The 27178-nt window shown below is 36.5% G+C and overlaps 2 protein-coding genes across 2 annotated transcripts; one reads left to right on the plus strand and one right to left on the minus strand.

Annotated features, from left to right (window-relative positions):
- Positions 1-1020: 1020 nt before the first annotated feature.
- Positions 1021-9659, minus strand: LOC140803514 (protein ROOT HAIR DEFECTIVE 3-like). The gene is given in 25 exon segments (XM_073159413.1): positions 1021-1278; positions 1757-1853; positions 1968-2062; positions 2224-2328; positions 2993-3004; positions 3006-3167; positions 3264-3360; positions 3465-3505; positions 3507-3728; positions 3862-3986; positions 4316-4481; positions 5416-5494; positions 6375-6466; positions 6566-6634; positions 6718-6876; positions 7017-7073; positions 7162-7224; positions 7313-7360; positions 7487-7552; positions 7625-7688; positions 7801-7871; positions 8298-8400; positions 8483-8549; positions 8778-8927; positions 9520-9659. Coding segments are annotated over 25 exon segments (2463 nt in total). The 5' UTR covers positions 9524-9659; the 3' UTR covers positions 1021-1029.
- A 27-nt stretch (positions 9660-9686) lies between these two features.
- LOC140803515 (WD-40 repeat-containing protein MSI4-like) lies at positions 9687-16218 on the plus strand. The gene is made up of 15 exons (XM_073159414.1): positions 9687-9916; positions 10376-10426; positions 11730-11829; positions 11949-12011; positions 12549-12614; positions 12747-12821; positions 13045-13120; positions 14260-14458; positions 14667-14748; positions 14853-14926; positions 15021-15132; positions 15229-15303; positions 15515-15582; positions 15663-15762; positions 15957-16218. Exons 1-15 carry the CDS (start codon positions 9795-9797, stop codon positions 16050-16052), a joined length of 1359 nt encoding a protein of 452 aa, XP_073015515.1. The 5' UTR covers positions 9687-9794; the 3' UTR covers positions 16053-16218.
- Positions 16219-27178: the final 10960 nt, after the last annotated feature.

The following is a 27178-nucleotide window of genomic DNA, read 5'->3' on the forward strand; positions in this document are numbered from 1 at the left end:
AGGTAGTTCCCGTTCCTTTCTCCATCTTCTGCAACAATTAACAGAGGTCGGTTTCTCTGTCAATCAATTGATACAGGTGCCTCCGCCTAAAACTCTAGCTCTAGAATTGAACATCCCATCGGTGGTGGAGATAAACTCCTGGGATGAGGAGGTTGGCGGAGTTATTTAGTTTTAATTAAATTTTCGACTTTTAGAAATATACATGGCAAACAAATAATAGACAATTACCATCAATCGTAATTTAGAAATAATTCAAAGTGTTTACAATTAGCATTAATCGTAATTTTAGAAATAATTCAAAGTGTCTACAAAAGAGAAAGTTGTCGTAGTTGATTATGTAATTAATATCATAGGCTCTACCACTAATCTTTTTTTAAATTTATAATACTTCACCCCCATCAATCAATTTTATATCAAATAAACGTCACTTATTTTTTCTACTTTTCGAATAATATTTCCTGAAAGCGTTTTTTCACAAAATATATTTTGGACGATATATTTTTTATTAGGAGATATTTTATGATATAATACCATACCAAAATGGGTTTAGTCCAATATTTCATAGCAGAATATAATATAATCACAAATAAAAAATAATCATCATAACGCAATAGCCAATAGATTCTTGCATGATCCACAACGTAGATTCAATTACATTACATTACTCATTTCAATACAAAATTGGTCGAAAAATCCCAGTCTGGTTTCAATAAAAATACAAATCAAGATTTAGGTTCAAACGACACAAATTGAAGGCAAATCGCAGGTAAACCAATGCCAGTAAGAGAATACTAGGTTACCACCACAGGCGATGAAAATAATCAGCATAAAAAAGAATGAAAAAAGTGAAAGTCAATGAAATACTACCAGTGGGGCAATTTTTGATGAAAAAATAGGGCCCCAGTATACAACCCCTAAACCAAAACCAACGTATTCAACTTTTATTCTTTGTGCAGCTAAGATACTCCATTAGAGCATGGTTGTGCTCAGCATGGTATTTCTAATTATCATGAAGTTGGAATCCTCATGTTACTGTGTTTTGTGATTAACCGACGAACTAGAGTATTCAGTTCCATTCTCGGAGGATGTTACCTCGGAAGAAACACTCGATGACAAGTCAGTATAATTATTTGCACCACTTTGTAAGATATTTGATTGACGTGGAGGGTTGCATTGAGGATCAGAACTGCCACGCCCTTGCCCCTCCTCAGCCAGTTTTCTAAGAAGGTTCATGATGGTTGGGAGAAATTTGGTGGAAATTGAGAGTATTCCAGGCAACTAGGATATGAAAACAGGAAATTAATCAGATGAGCTTATCTCAATTCTTCACATAAAGAAAAAAGTAACAGTTGGTTCAAATCGACTTGTTTAAAGCCCCATAATACAACCAAAAAAAAAAAAGAAAGAATATCTTATTCAGAACATCATTAATGCCAGCAGAAAGAGACTAGACACAAAAAATCATGTGGGGTAGCTTAAAAAGAAAAGGTGACCAAATACTGCTCCAAGGTAATATGAAAATAAAATAAAACAAGATAGCCTTTCAAATTTCAACGGAAATCTTCTCCTATATTCTCAATATTAAGTTGCAGAAAACCAGGACTCAGTAACTTTCTACTTGTCCGCAAGAAAAAGGATTGTTGCGTGTAAAGTTTTATTAACAAAAAAAGGATGTTTCCCTCAAAATTTTGGCAATAAGACCATTTGTAAACCAAGAAGGTAAAAATAACAACAATAAGAGACTTATTTCACTTACAACTCCATTACGAAATTCACCAGCTATGTCTAATTGCATCCAAAGGGCTTTTATAAGCAGATAAACAACGAAAATGACACCCAAATACAAGGGATTCCTGCCAAAAGCAATGGAGGGATGAGTAAAATCTGAAAGAAGCTGAACGAGCAAATGCGAAGAACCTAAAACAAACTCATTCCCACTACCAAGAGAGAAGGTAACAATAAGATACCTCAAAAGGGTCATAAATTCATTAAAACCCAAGACAACTAAAGCAATAATTGCCCATGGGGGAGGTAACCAGTTGTTACTTCGCCTGCTAGCTTCCTGAAAGTTGAGAAATAAGAGATCAGTGATTTATACCAGCACACAATCAATCCACGTCAAAAAATAAAATAAAGATGCATTTATATTTAATGCAGAAATCTGCACCAGCTTTATAACACATGACACTCATCACGATATGATCAGCAGGCATGCAAGTTTACCTGAGCAGCGATTGCTTGAGTAACAGTATACTCGGTCTCAGTTTTGAACTGCCGCCACAATGATTTACACTGGACTGGTGTTAACAAGGTTTTTGACGATGGAACCTGGATTAGGTAAACTGTAACATAATTCAAGAATTGCTGCATGGTGGATACAACACATGTTCACAGGCCCACTGAAACGCCACAAATTTCCTCAATCCACATGCTTAAAGAAAATACACAGTTTAGATCTAGCATTAGGAGAAAAATAGTTATAAATAGAAAGTTCAAATCAAAGTGAAGCTTAGACTCTTACAAAAATAAGTATCCATTCTATTTCCTAGAGAGTCTATTTGACAATAAGTTAACGAAAGAACATTGACTAAACCTACTATATTCATGCCTAAGGATACGAAACATATCAAAGACTATAATAAATTGTTATGACACTCTTGATGTAAGAGCAATACATAGAAAATGAGCATACCATTGTCACAACTCACAATCCAATACAAAATAAAACATAGTTACTATATCAATTATTCGTTCAAAGGTAACTTGCCACGAAAACACCTAAAGGATGAAAGCCATAAGTTTGGCCAATAAAGTGTAAGTATCAACACAATTACTTTTGGTGGCAGTAGCGAAGGAAATAAATTAAAGATAGAAAGAAGAAATTTTTCCTAAAAGTAGGTAAAGTATTGGTTAGCAAGTAGCATACCAAAGAGACTCTTTTGACTCAAAAGTCTCTTCAATTTATAATATGATATATAACTATGCCAACTACCTTTTCCCAAGTAACTTGAGGCAAGAGGGTCCACTGAAACACTTTTATTTGTAGATGCTCCACTTTTGGACACTCCAGTATTGGGCTCCAAAAGAGCAAGGGACAAGGTATTCTCAACCGTATCAGCATCATCAGTTAAGCGGATAGCAGCCATAATTGACAGTAGCTTCAAAGACTGGTGGGACCATATACAAGTGGAAAAAAAACCGTAAATGCCCCATTAGATGCCAAAAGCATATCACACAGGAGATATTGGTCAAGCATATCATACAGCTGAACGAGCAGTTTTAGTGATCGCTCGAATATCCTCCTTTCCAGTCCAGACCCGTGGCATTGAGTCAGTATCCTGGCCAAATAAGGTCGAAAACCTGTCAACATTAAGTCTGGTCAGTTCTTAACATATATACACAAAAAAATATCCGAACCTACATATATTCTTAAGTAAATATATTAGAAAAACACTGCAAAAGACCTGTCTTTCATACGAATCAAGACCCTTCCAGCTTCTTCTTTTCGCTTTTGCTTCAACCAATCCAGTGGCATAATCTTCCAAACTTGAGACCAAATTTTCCTTTGTAACCTCATCCATTTCAAAACCAAAGAGTGCACTAGAAAAATCATTAATTGCTTTTCCAGTTTCACGCTGAAGAAGTTTTCTTATTGCAGACCATGTGTCATCGCTAGCTCCATCTAATAACGCCTCAACAGGTTCAGATATTGCTACATTCAATTTTTTCTGTCATGCAAATGTTATCAGCAAAAGCTACACAATATACAAACCAACAAAGAAGGTCCAAACAATATAGTGATAATGATGATCCCTCAACAAACACCAGATCATAAAGATTTTGTTAGCCAGTATATCATACCTCAAATATGGTTGTAAGTTCAGATAGCTTGGCAGCTCGAACCATAGAAATATGTGCATCTATATCGCGATGGATCTTATCTCGTACTTTAGAAGAGTCCCAATTTGCCTGGTCAATGTCCGCATCTACAAACCATGAGAAAGAGTTATTTTGCCTGTTTCATATGTCATCAGCAATAAACATTGAGAATTAGCTCATTCAGTACAATAACAAATTTCTTGCTATAATGAGAAGGTTGCCGCAACTAAAGAGGTTCGTACATTACGATGTTAGATAAACTACAAAGCTGGAACAGGAGAGTATCACTGAATAGTAGCAAATTCAAATTTAGTTTTATGAGCTTACTCTGCCATTTTAAGATGCTTTTTAGGGGTCATCTTCAAGTCGAAATTTAACTGCATTATGATGTCAGGCAGAAACTAGAGTTGAGGCATGTTATATATAATTATTGAACCTGCAGCTGCTTTGTCAAACTGTGACACGAAAAACTTGGAGCAATCCCGTGCAGCCACAGCAAACCTTTTACCCTCATTCAAGGCACTATCAAATGCTTCTTTGAATTTCTCCAAGGTTTCAGAGCGTATGTGTCCCAACATGAATTGATAAGCTGGTTGAACAAGCTAAGGTAACCAACAAAATTGGACATTGTCAAGGGAAAACACAAAACCAAACAGATAAACAGCTAAGATTAAATTGTATCCATCAACTCAGGACACAGCAACCAATCTATCCTTAAAAGGTAATAAACTTGGATGCAAGAAGTCCATAGCAGGACTTTATATGAACTCAATTATATGTATGAAAAAATATTAAACATTATATCCACGGCCACAATATCATTAAATAGATTCAACTAAACACAATTTGGACCAGTGTCATGCAAGACCCCAGGGCACCTACCTTGCGGACTAGTGTCAGAATATCAATATTCAAAAAACTGTCAAAAGATCAGGATTCAAAATGGCAGAAGTAAAAACACCTTTGGGTAGTATAAATAATTTCCACAGAGCATCACTACTAACAGTAACAAAAGCAATTCCTAATGCATGTAAGTTTGCACATAAACACCAAAAGATATATCAACGAGAAGAGGACTATCCAACAAAAAATTCTCTATCTATCCAGATCTCTTTGGACGAAAATCCGAGAATGGCTTGGAATGAACAAACTGATGGGCTCACTACAAACTCCTTTAAAGGCTTTCAGATGGGTCTACCGTGGTGCTTCCTCCTTGGCAAAGATGCTGGTACATGGCTATGGCAGCTGTCATATTTCATATTTCGAGTGCAAGAAATTGTAGGATATTGAGAATGAAGAACAGAGGATTGATGACATCTTTCGGAAAATGCAAATATTTGTCCACCGGTGTATGATGTTTTGAGTAATATTTGTATGTTAGAAGTCAGATGGTTAGTTGTTGGTTCAAGAAGTTGATGTTTTGTTCTTTTCTTTGATTTCCTAGGCATATCCAGTGTAATTGTACCTCCATATTTTACTTTAATGACATGATCTTTCATGTAAAAAAAAAACAAGCAAGAAACTCAAAAGTATTACTTGCAAAAGTTTCTCTTCCAATTGTTTCCGCTTTGAAGATCGAACACCTTCATCAAAATACGTGGCCTCAGCATCATACCTAATATAAGAAAATAAAAATAAAACATATACTCAAATGACTCAGCGACTTGAATTCAGATTATAACTCTAATGGATAACAAATATGAGTAGTTTTCTGAACAAATAATATTCACCACGAACTAAATAGCAGGAAACTAGTTACCGAACTTCTTCGTCTCTCTATACTCGATAAATCAAGTAATCAACCACTTACCCATTCACCAAATAAGCTGAAAATGAAACGTCCATAAACATATTAAGATATATTAGCTTCCTTATTCTTCTCTATATGGCATAAGTAACTGGTATGTTTGTCTTGAAAAGAAAACAATACAGTTTTCATCTGAAAGCTTGTTGTCAAACACATCTGCTTACTGTGAATGTTCAAATTTAATAAATCCTGTATCCAATTAGAAAAATCATAGTCCATATCATTTTAGTATTGCAACTTGCAACATTAATGATCCACTTAATCTGTTCCTAGTAACCAGTCTTGATGAATGTCCTTCAGAAAACCCCATGGCCACCCACCGATCAACCATAACATCAACCCACTACAACGACAGACAAGAAAAGGGCCAAAATTCCATGACTATACTGGTCAATAAATTTTCTTGTGGTCATCCTCAGAACTAGAATCGGTTGAACACAAAAGTATCCAACGCAATGCTTAGTTCCAATTTCTACGTTCTGGTGAAATATTTTGGGAACATGTTCTTCAGAAATGGTTTTGGGAGTTTAGGAAACTAAAAACATCGTGTCAGGGTATCAAAGATTAAAGTCACTGTTCAAAAATCAACAAATTCTTCAATGACCGCAAACAGATTGTGTAAGACCAAATTTGCCACAATTATCATCGTCTACTAGAAAATGAAAATGCTAGTTCACTGTTCACTCACTCCGACAGACAAACATCAAGAATTGATGTGAGCTTCCTCCCAAACCCAGGCACTGATTGAGATTGTACCGTCTCTTCTAATTGACACCATTCCTACATATTTATGGACCCAAAAAACTTGACGATTAATAGCTCACAGATACATAAAATGAAGCCTCAAAAAGCCTTCACAGTGTTTCGTTATAAAAGTACCTCATTTGACATAAAAGAGGAGAACTTTTCATTAGCTATTTCCTCACAGCGTACGGTGGCAACCATAACCTAACAAAACACAAGTAATTATTCCAATGACAAAACTTCCTCGATAATTACTGGTTGATTATTATAGAAATTTTGGACTAAACCTTGTGAGCCGGCAGGTCAAGATCCTTATTCTCCTTAATGACCTTCCACATCTGTTCTGCACTAAATGAAAAGCCAGAAGCGGGAACTACACCACGCCTGTCACCTGCGAGCCCACCAGGTGCAATAGAATGGAAAAAGCGATGTCTTAGACTTGCCACCTTTGACCAAAAGAAAATGTAAGGTTTTCAGTCTGCATTCAACTTCCCCCAGAGAAAAGTACATACATGCGATGCACCAACTAATGGAAATAGCTCCATTATAAAAGACCGCCTTTGGTAAAATTCAAAAGAGTATGAACCTGCTCTTTAAATTGATCTTCCTTCTCCTCAAAACTGGAGAGAGCCACAACTTCAACCTGATATTCAACAATTTAACAGCCTTGTTAATCAACTTAAATCATAGAAAGGTGTGAAGAGAACATATCCGATAAATCAACACCTTACATTGAAAAATTCACTTAATGGTGTTTCCTTATGAGCTTGTGGCTTAGGAACTGAATCCCAAATCTTCAAAGAGGATCAAAGGTGAAAAGATAGAGAAAATCATAATACGTAACATATACAAACAAATAAATGAAAGGCCTCATATATGTACCTTCTGAATGTCTTCTCTTAAAACGGGCTCCAAGTTTTCCAAAGGAGTCTACAATGCAAAGAGAAACAAAAATGCTCCAGCATTTCAATATCTCTTTCATGGGACCAGACATACCAAACACCTGAAGCAGTTGATATTGAAAGAATCTTTGAATGAAAAACAAGAACATAATACCCTTGTCTTATCGCGAATAACAAACAGCAAAGTTGTCTTGCGTGGGCTAAATAATCTCATCATAACCTGCTCATGATAAAACAAATCACAAACAGTTACATTCGAATTAAATATTTGTGCCGCACACTGATGGATTACCTGAAATACAGTTTTTAAGAGAGGTTTGTTTGCAGCCTGCTCTCGGCCTATGTCATGACACCACCTGTAGATAAAATTTTTGCAAGGCATTAATTTAGATAGGCATACACCAATACTAAACAATTATATTAATCTGAAAAACCTAGATCACTTGTAATGAAACGCAAGAATTATACATGTTTATGAGCACAATATCTGAAACAGCCAGGGCAAACAGAGCACTCTGCTTTTCAAATGCAGTATCATCCTGAAAAGGAGTAAAAACTTTAGGGAAATACTTATTCAAATAACAAATAAAATGAATTACAAAGAAAGATTAAAGACACTACAAAGCTAGTATGCATTCCCGATGATAGAATGCATAACATTACAATGCATGTGCTAACAAATGGTACAAAAAGAGTTGTGAAGGCTTCTTCTGGATGGGGAAATGAATAGGAAAAAAATCGATGATAAAGAATATTTTACGTGGCACGCAATTAAAACTTTGTCGTCTTAAATACCATATGATTGATTGGCATTGAGAATATGGAGCACCAACAAGACAATGCCATCAAAAGCTAAGCCAAGATGAGTACAAAGAAACGCAGAAAATTTGTCAAAGAGACACCATCACTTTGCCGACAGTGAATGTACAAATGAATGCAAAAGTCAATAAATAAACTATAGCAACCTCTCCTCGTTCTCTTCCATCAGTACCCTCTAAATCCATTACAAGAGTGCAAGGTTCGATTCCAACACACTTTGCCAGCCATATACCTTTTGTAGTTTGGGACCTGATAAAGTTAAACTTTTATCAGTATTTTTCCTGACTTCATGAGAAACAAAAGGCAATCAAATAGCTTAGAATGTGCTTACCTCCCCATAAAAGCATCCATTTCCCTAAAATTAGTGCCAAAGAGGTGATTCAACAATGTGCTCTTCCCTAAAAAACTCGTAGAGCATATTTCAGTTAACAAAATAGTTCATTTTTTACATCACTAATTAACAAAGAATAACAGAGTTGTTTGAATGATCGTTTCTAAAAACGTTCACAGGAAAAAATAAAATTTGTGCAGCTCTAATAAGATTTAAATGAAAATCCAACAGTCAATCATGCCAAAATGCATTGTCGCCTGAGCCAAGCGGAACAAAAATAAACCAAAATTTATACCACTGCTCTGAGGGCCCATGATAGCAACTACAGCATAAGAAAGGCCACATTCGGCAAGTTTAACTTCCTTCATGAAGTTGTCGATTCCAACAACATTGAAATTACCATCTTCATCTATGAGGTGAGTTAAACAACAACTGTTGCTTTTATCTGAATATGTTAAACAAAAATGAATTAGCAAGAAGCACAATAGTAATTTATACTAGCTACATTTTCTTCAGAAAAAAAAGATTTAGGAATAAATTAATAATTAATTGCTACACCAACAACACCATGCAACGACAGGGACAACAAAAACCATAAAAATTAAGAAAAGAAGCTGATCAGAAATAACCACACGGGAAAAAGCCAAACATGATTATGAAATTTTAAGAGGAAATCAGCAACCGACAACAGTTTTGAAATATACACATACAAGACGAAAATAAGAGTTGCAAATGAATATCATGCATACGTTCTTATATAAATGTCACTCAAAGAAATTTTAAATCTACAAAACAAAACATGAGCTCTCGCAAACGATAAAAAATTCAGAACAACTTCAAAAATCCCCAAACTGAAATATCATCAAGCAACAAAATAAAAGGCTGATATTCTGCCCACATTTTCCGACAAGAAACAGAAACGAAACCAAATAAATTAATAATCTAAATAATAGATCTGAGCAAAGCTCGATTGAGTGTTTTAATACTTTATTTTTAAAATAAAAAAGGAATAATTGAGCGATGGATCGGATTCATACCCATTTGTTGTGTGTATTCCGGAGATGGGAAGATCAGTGAAATGGAGAAGATCGGTGAAAAAGAAGGGTTTTAATTATTATTATTATTATTTTATTTTTTTTATTTTTGAAAGAGAACATTCTTTTATTTACCACAAATATGGTCTAAATGAGCGGACAGCCATCCATAGAAATATTTCATTTGATTTTCAATTTCTTTATTCAGCAACAGTACTGAGCCTCCACACTCGCACAAAAAACAGCTGAAAAAAATACACTCCGCCACGGAGGCGAAAATGAAGGATAGAGCAGCGGAGCATAGCGTGGAGGAGCGCTACAGTCAATGGAAATCCCTAGTTCCCGTTCTCTACGATTGGCTAGCCAATCACAACCTCGTTTGGCCGTCTCTCTCCTGCCGGTTAAATTTTCTTCTATCTCTAGGGTTTTAATGCACATTTACATGCATTTCTTTGCCGCTGTGCTCTCTTGTAGTCTGGAGATTTGATTGGTAGATATTGGTACCTTTGCTGCTGAAATATTTTACTTATTGAATGTGTTGTTCTAAACTGTGGACATGTACATATTTTTTTCCTGCATTTATTGTTTAGCTGTTATACACTCTTAATGCAAACTTGCTTCACCAGTGGTGATTTTGTTTTGGTCTTTTGGTAGAGGGAGTTGCCGAATAACCGGGAATGTAATCGATTATGAACCTGGGATTTGTTTGGTTTTGCATCTACTAAATTTGTTCACTTCGTTGTTTTATTGCATGTGGGTTTCAGTTACCCCTGGTGTATGACCCATACAACATTCAGTTACTCCATTTAAAAACTGTCCATGTTGTATTGATATGTGATTCTTTTTACCCCCCTCTCAGATGGGGACCGAAGGTGGAACAAGCAACTTACAAGAATCGTCAAAGACTATATCTTCAGAACAGGTGAGATGATTTATCATTCTGTTTCCATCTCATGTCAGGAGTGAAATTGTTTGTCTGGATCGGAATTTTGGCACTTAGGAAAAGAAATGCTTATTTTTTTACTAGTTGTCAATAATTATGATACGCCTAGGTGTGTTGGTGAATACTATTAATAGCCTAGTTAAATACTGTTTTAAACATGCCTTAGCATTTGTGTAACATTTGATAATAATTTACAAATTAAAAATCTAAAAACTTGTTCATAACATTCTTTGTCTCCAAACCACCCCAGATCTAGCTTCATTTACTTTTTGGAATAAACTTCAATTCATGACATCTCTCCACCAGATTTTCAATTTGTGCATCACTGTCTCTTGATTTACTTACTCTCCTTTCTTTTCTTTTCTTTTTTGCTTGCTGCACAATGACGTCAATTTGTGCTGTTTTTCGTACACTGAATAGCTTTTTGTCAATATTGCATAGCAGGATTAAGCATGACAATGTGATTAACTTATTTAGGACAATGTTCTATGGCGGCGAGGCGGCCGCCTACCGCCTATCTTGGCGGTGTTTTAGCGGCCATATACGGCGTTGGGGAGGCGGTCAAGGCGGGCAGTCAATTTTTAAGTTGTAGTCAAATTCAGAAACCAGTCAAAGCTAACTAATTTTAAATCTCAAATCCCTAGCACCCTCAACTTTTTTGCATAATAGCTTTAATATGATGATGAATCTTTATTAATTATCTTGTTAGTTTGCTTATATATATTAATTTGCACATTATGTAGATGATATTATATAAAATTATTTATTACACATCTTCTAAAAATGATACTATTTTGATTATTGCATGATAATGTGATTTCTATAAAAATTATTTAAAAAATTCACCGCTGGCACGCTAGCAGAGGGAGCGGTCACAACCGTCGCCATCCCAATTTACACTTGGTTAGGGAATGCTAAAGGGTTAAACCTGATGGATATATGCATGCTCTGCTGATTTAGATAGTGAATCTTGAAGTTGCAGTTCTTATTTATTGGGAGATGATCTATTTTTTTTCTTCATGTTCATCAATCATCACTCATCCCTTTTGACTACCGACTTCCCTGCTACATGATTTCCCTGCTACCTGTCTTTCAACAATTAATATCTGGGTGAATGAGATATACGTGAACATGAATATTAGCTTTTGTAATTTGTCATTGTCGTGCTTGAGTAGCGATGACACTATTAACATATGTTTCTCTCCTATCTGTATAAAATCAGTTTCTTTTCTTTTGCCAAATGTTCTCGATTCTAACTGTCCCCTTTTCCCCTTTCCCGTCAGACCGATGGCACAGTTCCAAATACACTTGTCATAGCAAATGTTGAAATAGTGAAAACTAGAGTTGCAGCAGCAGAGCACATTGCACAGGTGATGTGTTGATATCAAATATGAGTGGGTGTGTTTATGAAATGTCATACCTTTTTGCTGTTATTTTTTTATCAAACCAAATTGATTCTTGTTGGTTGTCTTTTTGATCAATATTTTAGTTCAACGAGGAATCCCGTTCACCTTTTGTAAAAAAGAGCAAGACCATCATACATCCTGGAGAGGTATGTTTTAGTATTTTCGCCTTCCCTACTTTGGAAAATAAATAGAGCTAGAAATGAAAAGTCTCACTCAATTAAAAATATTAGCTAGCATTTAGCACGATTCTACTGAAAATCATGTTCGTTCGTCGATATAACTAACTATAAAATCCATTAGTTAATGGTCATGCATCAGAAGAAAAATAAAAACTGAAGAAGAAAACGATTTTAGAAAACAAATTGTCAAGTGTTCTGGTAACCTGATAATTGTAATAATTTCTCTTCCAAAGTGAATTATGCTTTTCCTCCAAATTCTCTTTTCCATTTTCATTTTGAGCTCCTTGCACCTTTTAACATTTTTCAAGAATTTGTCACTTATAAACATCATAATATACACTATATGCCGTGGATCCATGGAAACCTGATTGCGTTATAACATTAAGAAAACACTGTTGTATCTGCCCCTATCAATGTGGAACAAAAGGTGGGCCCTATCAGTTATTTTGAAAAGAAGAGAGGCCAAAAGTAAAAATGTGAAACATGGGACATGTTATGTTTCAGGTGAATCGTATCAGGGAATTGCCGCAGAATAACAACATTGTAGCCACTCACACCGACAGTCCCGATGTAAGCATTTTATCCATGCATAGCATCTATTTCCCTCAAATTTTTGTGGAATTGGTTATGTTCTTTTCCTTGATATGGTCTTGAAAATTTAGCAAACTAATTTGTATGGCCTAACCTTTGACTTGGGGATAGGTTCTCATTTGGGATGTAGAAAGGCAACCTACTCGCCAACCTGTTTTAGGTGCTACAGCATCTCGTCCTGATCTGGTATGCTTTTGAAGTGACTGTGACTTGATATTTATCAGTCATCCAGATCCACTTGATTCCTATCTATATTTTTTCCCACCGATAATGTAGATCTTGTCTCGAAACAATTCTGGTCAATGAGGGTTATATATAAATTGCAAAAGTTTATTTATCTGTCATCTGATACCTTTTTAAAAAAAACATACCATTGCTCAAGCCTAATGATTGGAACCACACCTTGCAGATACTGACTGGTCATCGAGATAATGCTGAATTTGCTCTAGCCACATGTCCTATGGAACCTTTTGTGCTCTCTGGAGGTGTGTTTGTGTGTGTGTGTGTGTGGCATGGATGTGGTTGTTTTGAAAAAGGTGCACATGATAACTTAAATGGTAGAAGATAGGTTCAACAATTGGTAAATAACCATATTTATAGCACTGATTGGTAATATCTTGCAGTTTCCACCGTAAAAAATCAAGGACTGAGACCCAGTTTCTCCCCGTATTTATGAAAAACTTAAAACTATGCTTAGGTAACATTTTCTGGACTGATGCTTCCATAGAAAAAAACGTTTGTATGGTTTAAACAGTCCTTTTAGTATGTCATTTGGCCCCAGTGATAGAGGGAAGGAAGCAAAATCCTGTACATGGCTGGCTGTAGTCTGTACATAGGTATGAGTTCATGCATCAGTCGAAAAGAACTGAGTTTTAGCCTTGTGTTTTATGCTGGAAATCTGGGATCCTATTTGTATAAATATTCCGTAAAAAAAAATTCAGTACTACTTGAGTAACTTATATAAATTTATTATATATATAATATAAATTTTATATATAATATAATTTATTATATATTTTTCTTCTTTTTCTCTGCCTTTCTTTTAAAAAGACTACTAAACAAGTTTCTGCATTTGACCTGAGTCTGTCAGGACATGTTTGAACTAAAATACTACTAGACTGGTCCTTCGCTATTTTTTGTGTAATATTCATCACTAGTTTTTTTATAAGCAATCTGGTGGTGGACGGTGGTGGGAAAAAATAGGAATTGAAATTAAAACACAGAATGGTTTCACATCCCATTTTTTTGTATTCTAGATGGAGTAAGTCTGAATTCGTTTCCTGATTAAATGATATTCAAATTGTACGTGATTTTTACTAGTAGTTTTGTATCATTTTATTTGGTCTGGATGTCAACTACTTAGTTGATGTTTTACTTGTGTTCATACTCACTGTAATACCCTGTTCTGGATTAGTCAATGCTAAACTGGGAAAAGAACTCTCTATATCATATAGGCTGATTGATGTTTCGATTCCACGTGTATGCCATTTAGAACCTACACATAAGATATGCATCCTGCAGTATATGTTACGTAGAAAGTATTCTCCACGATATAGTATATACTAAACTCTTTGTTTTTCAGCTAGTTGTTCCACCAATACTTCCTTAAAATTCTTAATGGCAGGCAAGGACAAATCTGTGGTTTTGTGGAGCATCCACGACCACATCTCATCACTGGCTGTGGATCAGGGAGCTCAAAAGTCTCCTGGATCTAAGGGAAGTGCTGTCAATGGTAAAACTGCTGATGACTCCGTTGTTCAACCTCGAGGTATTTTCCAAGGGCACGAGGATACCGTAGAAGATGTACAGTTTAACCCATCAAGGTAGCTAAATTAAAATTGTTATCAGCTCTGAGAAGGAAATAGGTTCTCTCTTTGGTGCAGTGTTGCATGGTTGTAGTTAAGGCTGGCATAATTTGAGATATAAATGACTCACACGTTAGCATACATATTGAGTTTTAAATGTACCCTTTTTATGAAACAAATGCAATATGAAATATTCATTTCTCGTTCATTTTGACATGTGGTATAGCGCACAGGAGTTCTGCAGTGTTGGTGATGATTCTTGCCTCATACTATGGGATGCAAGAAGTGGTTCTTCTCCCATTGCAAAGGTAATTTTCTAACCAGGCTTTTTATTCAATTTAAAACATCATTTCACATTGTCATCTCTTCTGCTAAGCACGTGGATAATTACTCCAGCATGTTCACTCCACAGGTTGAAAAGGCTCACAATGCCGATCTTCATTGTGTTGATTGGAATCCTAATGATTTGAATCTGATTTTGACTGGGTATGTCTTTGGCATTTCACTTGAAAGAAAATGTTTAACAATTTTAATCACATCATCCATAAAGTAGTCTAACATTTTCTTTATCCACCTCTAGTTCTGCTGATAATACTGTTCGAATGTATGATCGTCGAAGTCTTACCTCTGGAGGAGTTGGATCCCCCATTCACATATTTGAAGGTCATACTGCTGCTGTTCTTTGTGTCCAGGTATTACTTGCCATTTGGGTTGCATGCTTGAGACGGAGGCTAAAACACGTGCCTGTATGTTAACTAGCGATTGGCACCATGATATTTCTATCGCAGTGGTCTCCAGACAAGGCATTTGTCTTTGGCAGTGCTGCAGAAGATGGCATGTTGAATATCTGGGATCATGGAAAGGTGAAAGCACAATCTACTATTGTCGACTCTCTTTACTAATCTCCCTAATCTTCAAAAAGTTTGTGTGCTAACTGAATTGGTGAGAAAGCTTGTACTTAAAAGTTTCTCGAAGACACGAATTCAAAAACTGTGATAATTGTTTTTTGCTTGAATTTTTACCTTCAATCTCTCGCTTTAACAAAATTGTTTGTGAGCCATATTTGGCAATCAGGTGGGTAATGCTGGAACAGAAAAATCAGATTATCCCCCTGGACTATTCTTTCGACATGCGGGGCACAGGTACTTGGTTGTTATATCTTTTTCACTTCTTGAATCGTTCTCTTTGAAACTAATAATGGTTGCTCTGGATAAAACTACAGGGATAAGGTGGTTGACTTTCATTGGAATGCTGCAGATCCGTGGACGATTGTTAGTGTGTCTGAAGATGGAGAAAAGACTGGAGGGGGAGGTACATTGCAGGTAATAACTCTATCCATGTGTTTCAATGCCAAAAAGGGGCCTCTATTACTCTATGTAGGGCCGTTAGCTTCATAATAGAACTGCATTCCTATGCTCTTGGTATCCTTGAGAATATACGAGAGCAACACTGTAGGACAAGAACTGTCGCCCATATTTCTTATTTTTAGAATCGTTCCTTGAATATATTTGTGCAGATATGGCGAATGATTGACCTGATTTATCGTCCAGAAGAAGAGGTCATTGCGGAGCTGGATAGGTTCAAATCTCACTTGCTGTCATGCTCCTCCTGACTTCATCTTTAAAAATCTGGGAATCTTTTTGGTATTTTGCCCAGAACGTTGTCGAAAACAGAATTTTTTTGTTTTTGTTCTTGTTTTTGACAAACAAGAATCAATGGAGTCGTCCAGAACTCTGGTATTGTACTATGTAAGATATATATATATATATATATATATATATATATATATATATCTTTATGTTACATCATGTGAATCTAAACGTTAGGTCTTAAATCATATGAATGGGAAGACATGAGATTACATCTGTGCACTCCTAAAACACACAAAAGTCGAAGTTTAAAATTTTGGACTCGGGCATATGGTTGTAGAAAATAAAATGACATAAAAGTCGAAGTTTCGTCCTTATTTATCTTGCTGCTTATTCACACCTTGATTGATCACCGAATCTTTTTTTAGATTAATCTCTATCTATGTATTTGCAACCCCATTTGGAGGATGTGAAAAATACGGTCCGATAAATTTATAATTTAAATTTTGCCTTCATATTAAAAGTAATCCTTTTAATTTTAAAAAAAAATTACGTCAATGGTCCATTTGATCTCCATCCACATTTTTTTCAGCCTTCACGTACTCCTTTTGAGGTTTGCTGTAAACCAATAAGATATGAGGAGGAGGTTTTTCATCCATTTCTTTAAACTTTTCTTCTTTTTATTCTTATAGCATATATTAGTATGGGGTACAAAAAAGTATATTAAAGAAATACTAATTTGTTAAAAGTAAAAATTTACGGTAAAAAGTAAAATCTCAAACTCTCAAAATTTATCAAACTACACATTTTATAAAATTTTCTCTCTATTCAATTGTGATTTTCTTCACATATTGAGAGACATATTTATAAAATTTCTTTGGAAATAATACAAAATTAAATATATCATTACATACATCATCTCACATTAATTTTAAATATTTACAACTATTATTTTCAACATTCAACTTTCTTATTTTCAACATTCAAATATTACAACTCATATTTTTCAACACTCCCTCTTGTGATGATGATCATGATACAATGATTATCTTTATTACGTGTTTTATAATATCTCGTTAAAAACCTTACTAGGAAAAACTCATTGGGATAAAAACCATAGTAAGAAAAAAAGAGTGCAATCACGTAAATTCTCCCTCATGTTAACACGAACGATTCTTCATAAATTTCATATATTGCGCATCCAAGTGTTATATATATGTTTTCTAAATATTGTCGTAGGAAATGTCTTTGTGAAGAGATCTGATGAGTTTTTACTTGATTGAATGTAACGAATATCAATATCTTTATTCTTCTCAAGCTCTTGTGTGAATGCGAAAATCTTTGGGGTATTATGTTTAGTTCTGTCGTTTTTTATGTATTCTTCTTTCATTTGAGCAACACATGCAGCATTATCTTCATATAGTGTCACGAGCTTCTCGTCGAATGATAATCCGCATGAGGTTTGGATATGTTCAGTCATTGATTTTAGCCACACACATTCACGGCTTGCTTCATGTAGTGCAATAATCTCGGCGTGATTTGATAAAGTTGTTACAAGTGTTTGTTTCTGTGATGCCAAGAAAGTGCAGTGCATCCATGAGTAAATACATATCCAGTTTTGGAACGTGCCTTGTGTGGATCAGATAAATACCCAGCATCAGCATAACCAATTATGCTTTGATTGGTATCTTTTGAGTACAAAAGTCACAAGTCTGTCGTTTCTCGTAGAGAACGGAATATATGTTTAATTCCGTTCCAGTGTCTTTTTGTTTGATATGAGCTAAATTTTGCCAATAAATTTACAGCAAAAGATATATCAGGTCTTGTACAATTTGCAAGATACATAAGGGCACCAATATCACTTAGATATGATACTTCTAGACCAAGAATAACTTCATCATCTTCACATGGACGGAATGGATCATTTTGTATGTTTAATGATCTAACAGCCATTGGAGTACTTAAAGGATTTGATTTATCCATATTAAAACATTTAAGGTCCTTTTCTGTATAATTTGACTGGTGAACAAATATTCCACATTCTCTTGTGTTCAATTTGCAAACCCAGACAATACTTTGTTTTTCCAAGGTCCTTCATTTCAAATTCTTCCTTCAAGTACGACTAACTTCTTGAATTTTCCTTATTCGTTCCAATGATGTTTAAATCATCAACATATACAGCAATAACTATACATCCTGATGTTGTTTTATTAATGAAAACGCAAGGGACATATTGAATTGTTTACATATCTTTTTTCATTAGTGTTCACTTAGCTATACCACATTCGGCCGGATTGCTTTAACCCATATAATGATCTTTGCAATTTCACAAAATAATATTATCTGGGTTTTGAACTTTGTGCTTCAGGCATCTTAAATCCTTCATATATATATATATATATATATATATATATATATATATATATATATATATATATATATATATATATATATTTTACTATCAAGTGATGCATATAAGTAAGTTGTTACAACATCCATAAGATGCATTTTTAAATTTTCAGATACCGCCAAACTAATCAAATATGGAAACATAATTGTATACATAATATGAGAATACGTTTCTTCATAATCAATTCCAAGCCTTTGAGAAAAACTGTGTGCAACAAATCGAACTTTATATCTTACTATTTCATTTTTCTCATTTCATTTTCGAATAAAAACTCATTTATACCCAACGGGTTTTACACCTTCAGGTGTAAGGACTATAGGCCAAAAAACGTTACGTTTATTTAGCAATCCAATTCAACCTGGATGTCGTCTTTCCATTTTATCCAGTCCTGTCGATTTTTACATTCACCAAATGATTTTGGTTCGTGATCTTTATTATCATTTATGGTGTCAAATGCCACATTGTAAGAAATTATCTCATCAATTTCTTTTATATCTTTTCGGTTCCATATTTTTTAGTTATAATATAATTGATAGAGATTTCACAATTCTAGTTAGTTTGTTGTTCTGACTCAACATTTCCATCGTCATGTATTTCTGCTGAAATATCATTCTCTATTTTGTGATCATTCTGTTTCTCTATGAATTTATTTTTTGAGGATTTTTATCCTTGGAACCGACTAGCCTTCCATGCTTTCAGGCGTTTAATGACATCATGAGTGCCTTCAATTTGTTTCTTTGGAATTGCAATTCGAAGTAGGAGCATTTACAACACGTATATATGATTTAGTTACACCTTTTGTGTCTGCAAATACATCTGGTATCTGATTTGCTGTTTTTTGCAAGTGCACAATTTGATGTACATCTTTTTTACATTGTTTAGTTCTTGGATCCAGATGTAACAATGATGATGTATACCATGTAATTTTATTTTTGATATTTTTCTTTTCTCCCCCTAACATTGAGAAGATTTCCTCATTAAAATGACAATCAGCAAAACGTGCTGTAAACACGTCGCCTGTATGAGGCTCAAGATATCGAATGATTGATGGGCTGTCATAACCAACATAAATTCCGATTTTTCTTTGAGGTCCCATTTTTTTTCGTTAAGGTGGTGCAATAGACACATATACCATACATTCGAAAATTATCAGATGAGAAATATCTGGTTTTTTACCAAATGTAAGCTGCAATTGGGAGTATTTATGATATGCACTTGGTTTGATGAAAACTAATGTAGCATCATGTAAAATTACATGACCTCATATAGAAACAGAGAGTTTGTTTTCATAATCATTGGTCTAGCAATCAGTTGTAGACATTTAATCAATGATTCGGCTAATCAATTTTGTGTATGTACATGAGCCACTAGTTGCTCAACAGTGATTCTCATTGACATGCAATAATCATTTAAAATCTAGGAAGTAAATTCACCAGTATTATCAAGTCTAATTTTCTTTATTGTATGATCGAGAAATTCATTCCGCGATTTTTATTATTTGAGCAAGTAATCTTGCAAATACCACATTTCGGGTTGATAATAAACATACATGTGACCATATGGTCTGTCAATGGATGACCATGTGTATTTTCTATAATACTTCGCATCATTGTTGAACCACGATGTCCTAATCGATCATGTCAATTGATCAATATTAAGAATTATCAACTATCATATTTGATTCAATTGGACTTATATATATATAATGCAATCCAGTATGGAGCATTGGTAGTTTTTCAGACTGCATATTTATTTCCTGATTTATATGTGGTAAGATACATATATTTCTCATTTCGTTCATTTATTGTCTGAGTATCATAACTATAAGAATATATAGTCATTAAAACTCAATAAATTTCTTTTCGATTGTTGTGAATACAAAGCATCATTTATCAAAAATTTTGTATCCATAGGTAAAAAAAATGTGCTTTACCACAACCTTTTATCAAGTCTACAGGAGCTGATATTGTATTCATAATTGTTTTTGTTGGTTTTAGTTCCAAGAAATATCTTTTATCTCGAAGAATAATATGCGTTGTACCACTATCGGGTATGCAAACTTCCATGAGATTAGTTACTTGTTTAGCTTTGTATTTAACATTTTCCATATTTGAACTTCAAAAAGAATATGCAATGAAAAAAATTACTGACAATATATATATATTTAAAAATATAACACATATCATAATTTTACAATAAAATGTTATTATATGAGTACATGAAAAATAAAGTATTTACATTTACATTCCACCAAAATATTGTTCGTTTTCAGAGAAATCGTTGAGAAAATCTGCAGCATCAATATTTTTCATTAGACTAACCTGGGTGGATAAGTCAAGGTCTCGGGCCACCCAGATCTCCTTTCCTGGCATGATCTCCATGGGTTCTTGCTCTTCTTCCGCCACAAAATGCACTTCGCCCTTCTCCACCTTCTCCTTGCTAGTCTTATTCTTTCCTTCTCCTCCATTCGGGTCCTTCTTTTGGTCTACCATGACCTGCCTCCACATAGCATTTTCGGGAAGACGGTTTATCTCCCCTTACTTCTCCAACCTGATTTCCAACTGGGAATTTAATATTTTGATGGTAAGTGGAGGCTACGGCTTTTAACTCATTCATAGCTGGTCGACCCAAGATAATACTGTAAGATGGCGGGATATCTACAACTGTGAAAGTGGTCAGAACAGTTTTCCGAAGTTCCCGGGTACCCAGAGTCAATGGTAGAATTATCTCTCCTTCTAGGTACATGACATGACCAGCGAAACCAAAAAGGTTGTTTCTACTGACTCTATTGGTGTCCTTACAAATCCATCTGCATTAGGGTTTCCTGAATATGATGTTAACAAAGCTGCCCGAATGTACAAAGACTCTCATTACGTCGTAGTTAGCAACGCGGAAATGGATCACCAGAGCGTCTGTGACGTCCCAAAACTTTAAGATCCACGTGAGCCACATGCATGCCAGTTATTAAATTCCTTATGTATTGTATTAAATGGTTTTAATGCATGGTTATTTCATTAATTTGGGTTTTAATTCATGATTTATGAATTTTCATTATTTTTAAATTATAATATGTTTAATTGATCCACGTTAAAACGTTCTCCTTGAGTTTTATGTTTCAGGCGATTATTCGAGACGGGATCGAGGAAATGAGACCGGCGACGATTTAGGTGATTTTAAAATGGGACATTTTTTTCAAGTCAAGAAAATGACATTTAAATGATTTATTAAGTTTTAGCATTTTTAAAGCCTAATTTAATTTATTAGGCGATTTTAAGATTTTAAGCTTTTCAAAAATACTAATTTGATTAGTTGGGGATTTTAAATATTAAAAATTTGACACTTGTGCATTTTATTTTAAATTAGGGGTGCTACTTAATTAGTGGTGGATTAATATTTAGCATGTTAATTAGTTATTAGTATTTTCATTAACCTAATTAACTCCCCTAATTAAATCCTAATTAACTCCCCTAATTATCTCCCTAATCAATACACAAAACCCCCCCTACACGTTCCTACACCCCACACACACACACTCACACTCACACACACACTTTGCATTCTCTTTTCTTTTGAAAAGACCTAGGGTTATAAAGCAAGAGCAGCAGCCGCCCCTCCTCTAAATATTTCCAGCAAATTTAATGAGTACTTTTTTATTTCAAGAAATCGTGCCACGTTCATCTCGGTTCAACCCTCGCATCCATCCCGCTTCGGTATCGTCATTTCGGTAACGTTTATCATCAAAAGCACGTATATTCTGTTCTTTCTGCATCGATCTTGTCATATTATGTGTTGTGTTATTTTTATGCGTAAAAATTCATGTGTGACATTCGTCGTTTGAGCGGAAAATGGTTTGAATGCGTTTTGAAATACTTTTTAGATCTGAAATCTCGTAACTTCTGTTCTGTTGAAAACTGCGATTTTTCCGTCGGGATTTTGAGAAAACTTTCAACTACAAAATTGTAGAACTTTTTGATGCCTTCGATTTGATATAAAATTTGAGATTTTTGGATGAAAATTGAGTGAGTTATGACATTTTTTGTGGGACTGCTCAAACTGCGTTTTCAGAAAATTATGTATTGATGTGTTCTTGAGATTTTATGGTTGCAGGCTTCGTTGGGGATCGACGGGTGATCTTGCTGCATCTAGGTATGCTTAGTATGATGTTGGGTTGTTATTTGATAGGTCGTTTAGTGTCGATAGGCACTCGACCACATTAAAGTCGTAGGAAACGTTTCGTTGTCAATTGCCACGTGTTTTTGAATTGTATGTGTCGTAGGGTGAACATCGTTGCTTTGGGAGTCTATACGAATGTGTTTTGATGTTATGGCAAGCTAGGATGGGTCTCGAGGTGTCCACTCATAGTCCGTACAACCGAGTCTAGAAAGTTGAGCGAAGCATGTACAAGATTTTCGTGAGTTCGCGATCACAGTGGGTACAAGGACCCGCACACGGAACCAGTCACGGGGTCCGTGCCTTTGCTTCTTTCGCAGTGCCAAATTCCCGAGGCTACACGGACCCCCACACGGACCTATGCACGGGGTCCGTGTCTCCTCTTTTCTGCACACACACTTTACAGTGCCTACACGGACCCGGACCCGGACCTGGGCACGGGGTCCGTGTCTTGCATGTTTTGGGGAAAATATTTGTAACATGTTTTGAAGTGTGACGTCATGGTTTAGTGCAAGGATTATCAAGGTCGTGTCATGGGAAATTTTAGAACGTCCTAAGTAATGATTGAACTCGAGAGTAAGTATGATTTCTACGTTAAGTTATGCAAGTTAAGTAAGCAAATTCGTGTTAGTATGTGCAGCAATGGCCCCGATCGAAGTCCAACGAATCCTTCAACGCCAAGTAAGTATGTATGACGTGCAATGAAAATCTTTTAAGTTTTTGAGGTATGCTAAATGTCTTGTGACCAAATTATGAATGGGTTTGGAAGTCGGTGAACGTGGCCGAGGACCTCTCCGCCCCGTTAAATTATGAACGGGTTAGATCGCGGTTGGAAAGCGTTACATTATGAACGGGGACCAACCAGCCCGTTAAATTATGAACGAGGATCTCATGTATGCGGCAGTGGATACGTCCCTGTCAGCCCAGTACTGTGGTTTGTCTGATCAGGCGTTTATTATGTATGGGTCACTTGCTTTGAAACATCCTCTACGCAAAATGATGAAGTTATGTATGTTCAAGTATGCAGCATGCTTGAGAAAAGTTTATGTTTGATGGCACGTCTAAGTATGTATGTAGGTATGTTCCAGTTTTAATACGCAAGTCAAGTTTTAAGTATGTATGTCATATTTTAAAGTTGCATGTGATTTTATTATGTACTACTCGTTACTACCAGTTTATACGTGTTGAGTCTTTAGAGTCACTAGACTTGATCGATGCAGGTGAGTATGTTGATGAGGAGACATGAGGTGGCGACCAAGGGGCAGGCTTGGACTGAGCGGGAGGCTAACCCGAGGACCGCAAAGTTTATGTTTTTACGCAAATGTTAATTTACTCTGATTTCTTGGTTCGAGGGAAATACTTTGAGCAAAACTTTTGTGAGCAAATTTTATTGTAGTACTTTGAACCGCCATGTCTTATGGGGGACTTGGTTGGGATATTTTTATGGCAAACGTTGAATGTTATTTTATGTTTAAGAAAATTTTTAATTTTTCCGCAAATTTTTAAGTATGAAAATACGGTACGTTACAGCGTCATTATGGGAAGGCTGACTCCTTGGAGATAATCCATGTCAAAGATGATAGTCAGCTCACTCCTAATTTCTCCTTCTACTTCCAAACAATCTCTCATGCCTCGTGCTTTCCGGGCCCGATTAGAATCACCTTCTGTAGAACCAGCGGAAATCATTTTTATTATACCTAAGGCAGGATATGAGGCCTTCTTCCGTTCTGGCTCCTGGTTTTTTCTTCCACTTGAGGCACCTCGCGAACCAACGTGTGAGCTAGGCCCTGGACATTGAGTTGACCAGCGTGAAAACCTCGTTATTCTGTTTGATGGGTTGTACTCTGGTTCAGAGGGACGACTGTATTTCTTTTTCAACATTTGGCACTCACTTGTGTCATGAAAACATGCTTTGTGGAGGGTGCATAATCCCTTTTTCTCGGACCTAGAAAATTGTGAATCGGGGTTCAGATCCCACGAATTATCCGAGCTACACTCTTGTACATCCCTGTCCTGAGCAATCTTCAAAGGAACATGATGGGAAAAATGCCCCGCATTCACCCTCATATGAGCTGTCTCCTCGGGTCTGACCACCCGGTCACCTCTCTCTCTTTTCAAAACATCTCGGTTTTGCTTCTGAGCTTCTTCTATGTTAATATACTTTTCTGTCCGGGCCAGAAGACCCTCAAAGTCCCCGGACAGTTTCTTGGTTAATGAGCGCAAAAACTCCCGCTCTCGTAGTCCCTATGTGAATGCGGTGGTTTTTGTTTCAGAAGCGCAAGAAGGGACATCCAGAGCGACTCGATTGAATCTTTTGATGTATGCCCTTAAAGTTTGTTCAGTGCTATGATTTACCTCAAACAGGCTGAAAGTGGTTCTCTTGTACTTCTTGCTGCTACTAAAATGGTGTAAGAATAATTTCTGGAAATCCTCGAAAGACTGAATACTCTGAGGGGACAGTCTTTTAAACCATCTCTGAGCCGAGTAAGTCAGAGTAGTCAAGAACACCTTGCATTCGATCATGTCCTCATAACAGTGCAACATAGCCATATTCTCGAATCGGGCAAGATGTTATTCCGGGTCAGAACTGTAACGATCATGGACCATTAGGCTGAACCAACAAAGGCATAGGCCCATACCCACGCACAACTACTGGTAATGGGTCGTTAGGATGGTCCAGCATGGGCCTCGGTCCATGCCCATGCACCGTCACTCATAGGACTCTCCACACCAAGTTGGTGGAGTGATAACTCCCCAAGTCTCGAACCCCTGACCTCCTGGCATAATTACATAGTTCAAAGAGACTTGGTACCAGTTGAAAAAAAGGCGCCTTTTTTTGTAACAATCATGGGCCATGAGGCTGAACCAACAAATGCCTCTGCTCATACACACACCACTACTGGTCATGGGTCGTTAGGATGGTCCAGGTCTATGCCCATGCGCCGTCACTGATAGGACTCTCCACACCAGGTTGGTGGAGTGATACCTCTCCAAGTCTCGAACCACCCAACTGGTACCAAAGTCTCTTTGAACTATGTACTTATGCCAGGAGGTCAGGGGTTCGAGACTTGGGGAGGTATCACTCCACCAACCTGGTGTGGAGAGTTCTATGAGTGACGGTGCATGAGCATGGGCCTGGACCATCCTAACGACCCATGACCAGTAGTGGTCCGTGGGTATGTGCCGAGGCCTTTGTTGGTTCAGCCTAATGGCCCATGATCGTTACAAGAACTCTCGTCATAGTCTTTTATCTTTGCAGATTTGAAATGCCCTGGCAGAGGCTCCCAGATGATGACGTCAGAAAAAGGGCATCCCTTAGCCATCACCCGAGTGCTGTCCCGAGCCCCAACTTGCCCCTCCAAGACCTTTACTTTCCTCCTTAACTCTTCCACTTCTTCTGCTACAATGTGGGATTTAGAATCAGCACTTGACTCCCTTTCCACCTCTCCACATTCTTTTCTGCCCCCTCGTTCCCACTCCTGCTCACATTGGGGCTGGGTAGAATGATGGGAAGAGGCCTTCTTTGCCATGGCCTTCTCTACGGCGTCAGATATAATTCGGGCCAATTCTTCGGGTGACAAGGTAACAGTAGGCTGAGGACCAGTGAGTGGAGGACCACCTTGACCAGAGAGAGGTGGGTCACCTCCAAGAACCCGAAAGTTTTCTTGGTTTGGTCTTCTGGTGGGGGCCATATCTACGCCTTAAACTCTTTTTCCTACAGACGACACCAATAATGTGACCGGTGAAAATGGGTATGATAAATGTGGGCAGTTTCACCGGTTAGAGTTGTGAAAATGATGAGAGATGGGAGTACAGCGAGATGCGTCCAAATCGAAGGTTTTTCTCCAGAGAAAAGCTGGTGTTGTCCTACAAACACGAAGATAACCACGTGAATGGGCGTCGGAAGGATGTCCGACGTGACCATTCCGATGCTAAAGTTAGCGGGAGAATGAGGAAAAAACCAAACCATGTAGCACAGAGAAATGCTGTATAAATGGCGTATATTCTAGAGAATAAATAATGTGTGAGATATATATGTGGATGAATGAATGCCTTAATGTTTAAACAAACCGGTATTTTATAGAAAGAAAGTCAATGATGACCTTATTTTCAGTGCTCACTTGTTAATTATGGCAAGATGGTTGCTCATACCTTGCATTTCTGACACGCCAAACTGTCCCTTTCGTCTTGTCAAATCCATGCGATTCTGACACTAATGATTACCAAGATAATGCATCTCATACTTATGCACTCGAGTGAGATGCTATTATCGAGGTAATCCGAGGAGAGAACCATCACCCGAGAACTTGTCTGGAAGCCCGGCTTCTGGCAGCCCGGGGAGATTATGTATCGGGCAATCATTTTCCCGGTTTTTATCAGATTGACCCCAAAACTTCTCATAACCCGATCCATGACCTAGGATCATCCAATACCCATGACCCGGGCATCTCCGAGGTATCACCAATAACCAACCAACAAATTCCCAAGTAGATATGGCCAAGGACAAGGAATATGATACCTGAGAAATATGTTTCCACATTTAGTCAATGTATTTCACATTGAAGGACA

This window comes from Primulina eburnea, chromosome 10, assembly GCF_022965805.1.
Source record: "Primulina eburnea isolate SZY01 chromosome 10, ASM2296580v1, whole genome shotgun sequence".
In the NCBI taxonomy this organism is placed as follows: Eukaryota; Viridiplantae; Streptophyta; class Magnoliopsida; order Lamiales; family Gesneriaceae; genus Primulina; species Primulina eburnea.

Excerpts from the sequence above, each read along its gene's own strand:
- LOC140803515 (XM_073159414.1), top strand. The coding sequence starts at position 9,795 with ATGAAGGATAGAGCAGCGGAGCATAGCGTGGAGGAGCGCTACAGTCAA. Across the intron at positions 9,917-10,375 it reads TGGCCGTCTCTCTCCTGCCG|ATGGGGACCGAAGGTGGAAC; the intron begins GTTAAATTTTCT and ends CCCCCCTCTCAG. Across the intron at positions 14,927-15,020 it reads TTGAATCTGATTTTGACTGG|TTCTGCTGATAATACTGTTC; the intron begins GTATGTCTTTGG and ends ATCCACCTCTAG.